The sequence below is a fragment of the Megalops cyprinoides genome, chromosome 9 (assembly GCF_013368585.1).
Source record: "Megalops cyprinoides isolate fMegCyp1 chromosome 9, fMegCyp1.pri, whole genome shotgun sequence".
Taxonomy (NCBI): domain Eukaryota; kingdom Metazoa; phylum Chordata; class Actinopteri; order Elopiformes; family Megalopidae; genus Megalops; species Megalops cyprinoides.
Window position 1 is genome coordinate 17,271,690 of NC_050591.1, and position 12,177 is coordinate 17,283,866.

Here is a 12,177-nt window from a genome sequence, read left to right on the forward strand (position 1 = left end):
GCCATTTGGATAAAATACATGCTTCCTTGTAATATCTCGAAAATCTAAGCCACTGATAATTAATTTGATGATGCTTTCAAAACGCAGTAATCCCTGACTATAATAAGGATTATTCCACAATCCAATGCCTGACTTTTTAATGGTCCTGTTGGGGTTAGTGGGTATTCATGGTGGGATTTCGTTTAATGCAATGTATTGCGCGGTACCCTCTGCTTCTGCTGGACATTATCAGCTTTCTGTAATTAAATGTGGTGAGTGTTGGAGCTTTGCAGGAGCCTAGCAAAAATGCAAACCCGATATGCATTTAACTGTTTTATCAATCGTGTTTTATTTCTCAGCTTTCTTTTTCTCGTGTTTTGTCTTTTGACCGAGGTAGGATTTACACGAAATGCTCAGATTCAGTCTAAGCACCTGTGAGTTTGTCATCATTTACACCCAGCGCAGAAAAGATTTCGGAACCTCGGACAACACATAGGGTCTGGCCAAAGAGACTGCGTAGTGGAGCGGATGAGCAAAGTGCTCATTGATCGTAGAACCACTTCTCATTGCTGTAACTACAGAGAGGCAACATAACGAAGCGATTAAAAATCAACTTCTCGTACGCCCCAGCAGCTCCCCTCCTTCCCTCTCTCCCTCCAGGGTTTTTTAACGAGGTCAAGACAGGATATGGTGTACACAAACCCGCCTTGCATTTGCAGTGTAAATGAAGTTACGGATCTGATTCGGGATCAGTAGTAATCCGCGTTACTCCATGAAGCCCTAAACGGTATTCAGATATTCTGTGTTCTTAGTAATCATAGCAATCAATGAACCACACTAAAATGGTGTCTGACCGTTTAGACACGCGATTTGTAGTCACCAAGGCAAGATTAATGTAGACTTCTTCCGACATAGACTCAAGTCTTACGACGGCGAACAATGCCACATATTTACAATGCTGATGTTAACCGGAAAATCGTCAGGCCGTAAACTTAATAGAAAATGATGCGTGTAATGAATTTTCCAGATAATGCAATCTAGAAACAGTTCATGGTTCAACAGGTGACGATACATGTCACAAATGCGCGCTTTTGCGGGAATAATTGTTTTAACGTCACGGTTGCAAACTGCATTCTGCGTCATCCATGTAACACAATAATATAATATATTCTTGGTGTCAGAAACCCATTTTAGACAGTATTACAGTTTTAATTGCTGCTAAATGCTGTTTAGGTTAATTAGATTAACATATTTACTTTCGTAACAGTGTTATCAATCAATTACTCAGCATTAAGGAGCCTGTAGATCGGTGTAATTGTATTATTTGCTAAACTGAATCCTAAAAAGGTCAAATTTATGGTACATTTTAGATGTCCCAACTTGTTTCATTTCTTCATGGTTTTTTTTTTCTACCAAAATTCACATTGTTTCCAAATTAGAACAGTTTAAAAGGACTTCTGTCATTTCTATTCAATATATACATTTTTCCCCTGTAGATGAGCGGCAGACATTTCATTAAACTGCATCCACGTGCCTGTACATGTGTACCATACAGTCATACTTCTATCCATATGCATGCATGTATATGTATACACATGACGGCATAGTCTCTGGAAACATGAAGTGCTGGTGTGGATGAAAGAAATTTGAGAGACATGGATGCTTCTCCCCTGAGTCTACACTGAGTTTGCTCAGCTGTACAATCAGACATCCTTACTCTCTGTTACTTCATTAAGTGGATGACAGTAGCATTTAGCCCCTGATAAAAACCTTTCATCCTGTTAACCTCAACAATATAGTGCTGGCTAGCAATGCATAATACAGTGAGCGAGTGGCTTTCGGCAGTACTGCTATGTTATAATGATACACAAATGGTATACATTATGTACATTATGCATGTCATCATTGTACACCCAGCTGCTGCTTCTTTGACTGAAGATGGAAAAAAAAAATCAGTGAATGAATATCATTATCAAACAGAAATGGCCTTCACTAAATGGTGTGGTTATTGATATTCATGGCTGTATATTTACTTGGGGAGATGGATGCAGGAGACAAAAGCTTTAGTAACCAGGGAATTATCGGCCAGTGGCCATGCATCGTCCAGTGTGCTTATTTATTTATGTTTGCCAGCACCTCCCTAATAGCACCGTTTTTAACGCTCATCCATGCAGACTGTTTTTTTCTCTCTGCAAACATATTAAATGCAAGGCGGTATACATTATACATGTGGGCCCCATGAAATATACATTTTCCCCCATCAGATGAGTACCATATTTATGACCTTGTGGCATATTTTAACCTTGCCTTTCACATAGCCACGCATTTTAACAGACATTTTCATGGGCCATGTGCTATCGCTGACACATAAATGGCTGAAAGTCACCTGTCAAATCCATCTAAATGCTCTCTTGGTTGCCTGAACACTGCAGTAAAAAGACATTTTTCCTCTGTTATTTTTTCTCACTAGATGTGTTCTTTTTTACCCTTCCATCAGTCACCTCATATGACCGCACTGAATCATTCAGATTTCCTTAGAATGAGGAAACAAAGTGAGGTGAATCAAAATAAGATTAGGGCAGTGGCTTTGAATGGCACTGATATGTTAAGTCCACAGTAAATGAAAGAATGTATTGCATATGTTATCCCACTATTTAACTGCATTAAAGGAACAGCGGTTCTCTCGTTTTAACACATGTGTCGGCATTATGGTAGGCCAAGGGTCAAACATTGGATCACGGCTGGAAGGCTGAGGCAGAGGGACTGGAGAGGGTCATGTTCCTATCAGTGCATAAAATGAATAAATTAACATTTAAATATCTACCTGAAGAACACATCTGTGATTTTGTGAGGTAAAGGTGAGTTTACTGGAATAGAGTTGTTGAATTTCCATGCCTTTCACCCTCAGGAAACTCCTCACAGGCCAGTGGCTTTTTTTTCATTTGTCTCACTGTTGGTGATGCAAAAGCATGTCTGTGGGATGTGTCACCCTGAAGATGTGGAACATACTGTCCTGTCAATTAAAGAGACAAAAATATTTTCACTGTGACTCAAATGGCCATGGGCAGCAGTTGTGAAGAAGTATGGCATGCAAAACAGGTTTTTATTTTGACAGATTGATAGCAAAATCCCTCATAGTACAGCTTTGTTTTTTCCTTTTTATCATCAAAGCCATGCAGTGATGTTTAAAATGGAAATGGACGGGCACTTTTTGTACGTCTCATGAGTGAACTGCGGATTTTACAAATCTCCACTTGAAAATGAAGTTGACAGCCTGCTTTGGCTGGTGGCCTTGGTCGCTGGAATGCTTTGCAGCCTGCAAGTTGGCACGATAAATTGCATACTGCCAGAACAGAATGACAATGGATCGAAACAAACTGAGTGCCAGCTGAGTGGAAAAAACGGGCATTATTAGAGGACACCTTTCTCATTGAAAAGTGTACAACAAGGTGGTAATGGGGAGGTGAAAGCCATTTCCATGGCCTGCTGGTCAAAGGTTGTGCTCAGACACAGGAACATTAAAAGCCCAGTGTTGTCATACCAAAGACTTAAAAACTGGAATCCACTTACCTGTACATTTAGCCAAAGGAGAAGGATTACCGTAAGGGCCTTTGGTGATAGAGGGTTGGGGGGTGAGAGGCATATTTGCATCTACTTCATATCAGCTATGAAAATCAGGTTACCTCTTTGAATGCTGTGGGTTTTTTTATTTTTATTCTCTGATGTAAGAACAGCCAGGTTTGGTTTTCACTGATCTCATTCATATATCCTGCACAGCTGTTAGAAGGCTGCAGTATAATGACAAGAATAACAGATTTGTTGTACAATGCACCACTGTTGTGCCTGTCAGTATAATCAAGATTAAATACCCTTGTTTAAGCAGTAATGGGCACAACTCAATACACTAAAGTTGAAAACACTCAGGTTTTGTTATGCTATAAAGGGCTCTTACCCTCAAATGAAGGCAATAAACCATGCAACCAATCTGAATCAGGGGAATGTCTGAACGTAAATAACGACATTCTGTCACATTTATATGAAACTTGTACTTACAACGTATTTTTCTGGTGGAAATTACATTTACATTTATTCATTTGGCAGATGCTTTTATTGAAAGTGACTTACAAGGGAGGTAGAGTACAACACAAGCAAAAAACCATAAGGAGTCACCAATATTAGAAGCGCTGCATGACCAGGTTTCAGTTGTTGGGCAGACAAGGTACAAGCTAGCTGGTAGGGATAACGAGTGTGTTAAACCATTAGATCATTATTTTTTTGAATTTATTTATTTTATAGTTTAGTATGAAACAGCTTTGAGACATGAGAAATTCCTTTAGGGGGCAGCGATTCAGGTGAGAGCAGAAGAGTTGTGTCTTCAGCTGTTTCTTGAAGACAGAGAGGGACCCGGCAGAACAGATGGAGTGTGGAAATTCATTCCACCGTCGGTGGACAATAGCGGAGAAAGTTCTGGATAGTAACTGTGAACCGCGATGGGACAGAACCACCAGACGCTGTTCGGTAGCACAGCATAGCGGTTGGGAGGGAACGTAGGCTTGCAGTTAATATGGCTGGTAAATTGTCAGGCAATGTAGCACACCACATATCAATGTATATCTTTGTATCTGATTCTTGACATATGAATGATATCAAAACGGTAAGAATGTTGAGGCATAATGATGGGTTTTCCAGCATTACCGGCTCTTCAATGATTCAGTCAGTAAAAGTGCTAATTCCAGTTGCAGGCTGAGCCCTACAACCTAAGACACTACAGGTCTGAGTTTGAGTTGGCTATTGGAGCCAATGATGTTCACCGAGGAAGGGTTGGTTATATTAGCCAATGTCCCCTCATTACACCACTCATCATTCCTCATCAAACATTTTCATCAAGTGCCATCAGTTGCTCATATGACATCAGTGTGAAATACATCTATTGTCAAATCTACATTCAATTTCCTGTGATGCTCTCTGGGACTTGTAGTGCGAAAAATAGCCATTGAGCACATTTAATTGTATCATAGCATTGCATTCGTTAATGAGTGTAAAGGATGTTCCAGTAAAGTGGTGTTTCATAAGTCAAGGGACATAGAAACTGTGAACAAAGACACATGTCAACATTTGTCAGCTATGAAAAGGAACTTGGGAATGCTGTGTGATTGATTGATTGATTGATTGATTAATAGTTGTAGTCCTCTTGCAAATGTTCTTTCTTAAAATAAGTCACAAAAGTGATGAAAGTCTACCTTTTGGTGACATTATTTTACAAAATGCTGACTTGTTTACATTGTGAATATTGGTGAACAAAAAAATCAAAACACAAAAACACCCTAAGCAAAATTACTCTGAAGACAAAATGACAGAAACAAAACAAAACAAAACAAAACAAACAAAAAAAAAAAATCTAGAGGAGACGTGCCCCTCGGTAGAGTATCCCATGGGACTGAAGCAGCTCCAACAGCAGCTTGAGTGCAGCTCACAGTAACAGCACCTTCACACAAGCCCAAATGAACCTTCTGCTTTTGGGGCTAACTGAAGAGATACGCCTGCCCTGAGCATGACTGGCTCCCACAGAGGAGTAATTTAACTGGAGCTGACTGCAGGGATATATCCTCCCCGAGGTCTACCTGCTCCCACAGATATCACACAAAAGTACAACAAACACCTTAAACAGCCATCAACTTTCACAAGCCCGTGCTCAGCTCACTTCCAGTTATCCCTACCAAGGTTAAGGCTGAAACTCCCTTTCCCAGAAAGCCCCACCTGTCATTGGAAGATACCATTCCCTTACGAGACGGATAGCACAGTCCTTCAGTTTAGATACCTTTATGGTAAAAATGGTGGAATGCTAAACATGCAATGAGCTGGCTCTTCCTCTTCCCCCCTCTCTCTCTGATGCTAAGCCCTCTACAATGCATTAATTTACACTTACTGAACAATCAATGAGCACTGTATTCATGCCTTTGCAATGTCATCATTGCAGCTCCCAGTCATTTTAAAATTGCACTTACTAGGTACAGTATGAATTCAGCTCCTTGGTAAACATTATGTGTATAGTTTCATAAAAATACAGTATACTATGAAGCTGATGGAGATGATTTATTGGGCAGTATTAGTAATTATTAGCCAAGCTACCCTGGCCCCAGTGCAAAACTTTTTTTGAAAGGAATACTCCTTATGCATCAGAAACATATCTATTTCCCATGGGGAGAGTGGTATGATAACGAGTAGCCTTGCCTTTCTGATCTGTATGTGGAGCGGGACATAAAAGAGAACAGAGCCCACGGGATTCATTCCTTCATCAGTATGGAATTGGATCGACATGCTAATGAGTGTGTGTTGTCTTCCTTTTTCTCCCTTCTTTTTTTTTTTTTTTTTTTGTTTGATTTTGTTTTTCCTTTCCTCCAAAGAAGTGTGGGGATACCAAGGGCCTGAAAGTTCCATTCCGATCTAAATGTTTAGCTGTTTGTTTAACAGCCCCCAGCCTTCAGCAGGAAGCATTCGTGCCAACCACAGCTGTCGTGTGCTTTGTCGGTTGTTGTTTTTGTTCTTCCATGTGCCCGCTGTGACCCGTGCGGTTGTGGGCTGTAACTGCGAGCAGGGTTTTCCCCCTCTTCCAGGAATGTTTGCTTGTTTAGCTGAAATCCTACAGTGTCACACAGAGGCAGGTTGCTGTCACATCTGGGAATAATGCCTGACTTGGGCTCAAAGAAAAGGCACAGGACTTCTTCAGCACTTCCTTAGCCTCCTTAACCTCTCTGTGGTGTGGTAAGAATTCTGCTTGTCCTTTTATTGGAATTGAGTAAGAAGTAGGAAAAGAGCACATCCATCATAGAAGGAAAGTGACACCCCGTTGGGTCAGTTAGTGGGAGTATCTGAATACATTACCTCTGTAAATGGATCTGAAACACAAGTTGACAGCTGTCTGGAGAGGGAAGGCATTTTGTGTGTGTGTGTGTGTGTGTGTGTGTGTGTGTGTGTGTGTGTGTGTCCGTCCATGGCAGCAACAACAAAGAGAGAGAGGAAATGAGAGATCTAAAGTCTTTGCCCTCTTCAGGTATGCTGTTTATCATTGCCACTCAGATGTCTCATTCTCCTCAGCTTGAATCACTGTCACCCCACAGCTGAAAGGTCTACAAATCTAACAGCTGCTTGGCACAGACCAGCACAGAGGATTTTAGTGCATCTGTTTGGGTTATAACATAAAGTCACTTAGCTGGTGCAAACAGACACAGTGACGTATGCTTGAATGTATTGCCCCTTCTCTTAATCTGTAATGAATATCACTGGACCTATGAGAGAGACAGAGAGAGAATGAGTTGAGGAGATGAGAGAGGAGAAATTTTCACTTTTTTACAATTGCAGAAATTATATCCAATATAATATGTGTATGGGAGTTGTTTTTTCTGCAGTCCACCAAATGATTGAAACTATCAATATAAAATTGTATTAAGGTTATCATTCCATTTTATGACCTAACTCTGATGAAAAAGACAGTAGCTAATGAAGATATCTCATAGACAGCAGAATTACATCCCATGTAAGACAATTGACTCCATTTGTCCGTAGGTACCAAAATAGAGGTTTCAACCACTTCCCTGTAATCTAAATGCAAATACATGTAACAGAATTAATGATTCATGAGATATGATAGATAATTAGAAACATGACTGTCTCACAGATAATCTAATCAAATTGATCTCACCTACATTGACCTGCTTTTGATAATTAAGTCATCATTTTTCCTCAGGAAAAGAGAGGAAAGATAGAGATTTCCTGTTTCCTCAGCAAACTCAGCAGCAACTCCTGCCTCTGCAATGGCTTCTCTCATCTAACATCTTCATTCATATGCAATAATAATTATTCATAATTTGGTGTGGGCCTTTATTCACCTCAGACAGCAAGAATATTTGGGTTCTTTGTGCGAGCTACCACTCAAAAAAAGATCTGCCACTAGTTGAATATTTCAGGCAGAAAATTAATGTCTCTGGCCTAATAACCTCATATGCCTTACCTTTAAACAGCCAGGCAGAATTGTTCTGGAATGACTGTGCCAAATAACCTTTCATCTCCAACAGTTAAATAAAAAAATTCACATACCTAACCACACGTTCCCTGTGTGGTTCTCTTGAAATATTTTGTCAGATCTTTGAAAAATGGAAATGACTTGACAGGACGATCACAAAGCAATTAGGATCCGTGTATCTCTTCCCATCCGATTAGCGACGCGGCCGCCAGACCGGCTTCACATTGTCTCAGGCAGGCCTTCGAACAATACAGCTCGAAGTGTCTTTAAGTGGTGCTCTGTCAGCTGTTATCAGCGTGATTAAAGCGGGACAATACGGATGGAGGCCTGGTAACTAAGTGGCACTGCTCAGCCCCAGGGATAAGCTGTGGAACAGCTGATCCTCATGAAACAGGGATGCCTGCACAGAGTAAATAATCAGGCCCCCCCCCCCCCCCATTCTCTCACACACAGTTCGCGGCACACCAGATGTGTTTATGAAAAAAGTTAATGAAATCACGTTGAACCAGTACGGGCTGTCATTTTGCTGAACAGGTGGAATCGATTTTCTGGGATTGAATTGTATTCAGGAATAGGACTGTGTGTGAAATCGACTGTGCGCATGAGCCAAGTAGAGTGAATTGATATGAACTGAGAGTAGATTGAAGGTACAGAAGAAATGTAATTGACTCCGAACCTCATTCTGCTATTTATAGCTCCATCAGAATGAATGTAATAATTTCACATGATACTCCCCTCCCATGAGTGCATTAGTTGAGATTATTAAAAATTATTTTGATTTTCATGTATTAACTATGATATAGAGAGGAATAGAAACCAATGGAGGGTGAATGAAATAGTTAAATCACATGTAGTTTTAAGCCATTTTTCAGCAGTGTCAATAAACTAAAAAAGAAATACAGACTGGCATCACAGATGGAAATAAATGTAATGGTAATACAAACAAATTGATCATGCATAATAAGAAAACAACCTACAAAAACAAATATGACTGAGATATATATGACAAATGACAATAAAATAATAATGTTCATATTGAATGAAAATTAAATACGAGTAATTCACACAACAGACAATTGTAAGCTTTGTAACTATATTTAACAGCTATATTTTAAACTATCTTAATATGACCGTATATGGAAGGGAGTTGCTGATACTTGTTGCCGATGTGTTTGAGCTAATTATCATTCAGCAAATAAATTGTGATCCACTCTACCTGCAAATATTTACTCTGGAAGGTGAATGATGTTCTAGGTAAATTATGTTTTAAGCTTTGCAAAAATACCTGTATGTTTGGAGTTACTGGTGCAGTCATTTAAAATGTAATTTGGGAAAAAAGACACATACATGATTTGCAGTATTAGTTAAGTGTACTGTTGATTTGCCAATATTTCTCAGAAGGTAATTTCTTTGGTGAAAGGACTGTAAAAAATGACCAAAACAAAGATGCTATATTTATATTGTTATACAGCCTGTGATATTTTAAGTTAACCTGAAAAGTTTGTATGTGCAAATTATCCAGTTTTGAGTTTTTAACAGCCTAAGGCTCATAGCCTTTGACACTTGTGACACTTGATGGAATCTGCTGTACTGTTGCTTACAGTTCTGTTATCTCTCCCTTCAGGTAACGTGTTTGTTGTGAGCCTGGCCTTTGCTGACCTGGTGGTGGCATTTTACCCCTACCCGCTGGTGCTGTATGCCATCTTTCACGACGGCTGGTCCCTGGGCGACACACAGTGCAAGGTGAGCGGCTTCCTGATGGGGCTGAGCGTCATCGGCTCCATCTTCAACATCACCGGCATCGCCGTCAACCGCTACTGCTACATCTGCCACAGCTTCGCGTACGACAAGCTCTACAGCTACCGCAACACCCTGCTCTTCGTCGCCCTCATCTGGGCACTGACCGTCATCGCCATTGTGCCAAACTTCTTTGTGGGGTCCTTGCAGTACGACCCCCGCATCTACTCCTGCACCTTCGCCCAGACGGTCAGCAGCTCCTACACCATCACTGTGGTGGTCATCCACTTCATTGTGCCCATTATGGTAGTGACCTTCTGCTACCTGCGGATTTGGATCCTGGTCATCCAGGTGCGGAGGAAGGTCAAGAGCGAGGTGCGGCCACGCCTGAAGCCCAGCGACCTGAGGAACTTCATCACCATGTTTGTGGTGTTCGTCCTTTTCGCCATCTGCTGGGCGCCGCTTAACTTCATCGGACTGGCGGTGGCCATCAACCCACAGGTCGTGGCCCCCCGCATCCCAGAGTGGCTCTTTGTGGTCAGCTACTTCATGGCCTACTTCAACAGCTGCCTTAATGCCATCATCTACGGACTGCTCAACCAGAATTTCAGGAAGGAGTATAAGAGGATTGTCATGTCCATGTGGATGCCCAGACTCTTCTTTCAGGAGACGTCCAGAGGGGGAACAGAGGCAATGAAAAGCAAGCCCTCTCCAGGCCTGAACAACAATGAGCATATGAAAGCTGAGACCCTGTAATGCTCACATATCCTGACTGTTTTCTTTCTTTCCAGTTGTGGAGTGCCAGTTCTGTACTGTATTTATCTCCTGGAGTCTCTGTGAACTCTGCTAATTTTGTGAATAGTGGAGTGGAGAGAGAGGCCTGACAATGTGAATTGACTAAGTTATATAACATTCATGAACCATATAATATATAACATATGTATCATATCTTTACATACACCTCAGGTTGCCTGTCTCTTCTGCTGCTGTAGCAATATGCATTTCAAAGTGGAAGCACCAAAAGTTTATTTATTTATTTTTACATTGATACATTTTAAAAGAGAAAAGAAAGAAATCATCTATATCTTCACATTTTTCTCGGTAAGAAAGCTTTCATTACAATGTATTTGGCTTGTAACATATTTCAACACACTCACTTATTTGTATGATCTTATTACCAATTGAAATGTTTTGTACATTGGTATGTAAAAATGAGGCAAAGGTTTGCCATTTGAAAAGACTACATTTCATTAACCGATACCTTACAAACACACTGTATACCTTTTGAGATATTACATATATGTCTCTATCTATATATGGGACATCACACAGCTCCTACCAATGCATTTATTTACAATTTGAGGCCAACATACCAGATTTGCCAAAAATATACTTGTAATGTTGACATTCCTTCATACCAGCACTTTTTTTTGGATTTTGTATCTTTTAAAACTATGAAAATTAATTTCAAAGGGAATATATATATATATGATTGGTGTAATCTTCTTGAACAAAACTAAAGACGTGAAGAAAATGGAGGAAAAAAAATGTAATGATCAAATCACATCAATGTGTAATTTAGTCATGGAGCAAGGAATTTCTATTCCGTCATTCTTTGGAAAAGCACAATAAAACTATATTTAAACTCAGATTACAGTGTTCTAATGCAGTTTGCTCTTTATATTATACTCTTGCAAATCGACTATGCATTTTATGCTTCCTGGCATAAAAAATCAAGTACCTTACAACTCTACAATGTATAGAAAAGTTATGAATTTTCAATAATTGGTACTGGTACTGAACATGGAGAGTTACAAACTTGTTTGTAGGTTAATGTTAGTGTTTGATGGCATTTGGTGGCTTTTCAAGTCATAATGAAAAGGTTAATTGCTGCTCCCAGACGTAATATTTCAAATGAAAAAGAATGTGCATGAATTTGATTGCTTTAGATTTGTTCTTGGAGGAGACATGCTGTGTTGTTCATGCTATAATGAACAGAAAATATAGAGGAAGATTACCTGTAAAAGGTATTCCAGCCATCTGCTTTTGTAGAATGTATGCATGTTAAAAGAAGACAATAGCAAGGTGTGTATTCAACTTTAAACTGTGGTTCCTGATTCAGAATGTAATGAAATATTACTGTGGGTTTTATGGCTGACTGTCAGGCGTTTTTCGTTTCTCTATTTTTGTCTTGACATGCAATGAAATTGCAAAGAAATTCATATGGAGACTTCCGGTGTAAAGTTTTAAATGTTAATAAAACTTTTATTTTTTAAATGTAACACATTTATTTTGTGATAAAGTGCTATTTCATGATAGCCAGGTAACTTAGAACAAGACCCACATACTTTTTGAACTCTGAACTTTTGATTCTGATCTTTTAATATCACAGTCTGAATAAGAGACTTTTGATTACTGTTAGTACTGTATATTGTATGTCA

General features: G+C 39.7%; 1 protein-coding gene across 1 annotated transcript in view; it reads left to right on the top strand.

The window, feature by feature from the left end:
• Positions 1 to 10,492, top strand: part of mtnr1ba (melatonin receptor type 1Ba) — a 30,682-nt gene extending 20,190 nt beyond the window's left edge. The window contains exon 2 of the mRNA XM_036536664.1: positions 9,624 to 10,492. Coding sequence (XP_036392557.1) covers positions 9,624 to 10,492 — 869 coding nt within the window. The remainder of the gene's footprint in view (positions 1 to 9,623) is intronic.
• Positions 10,493 to 12,177: the final 1,685 nt, after the last annotated feature.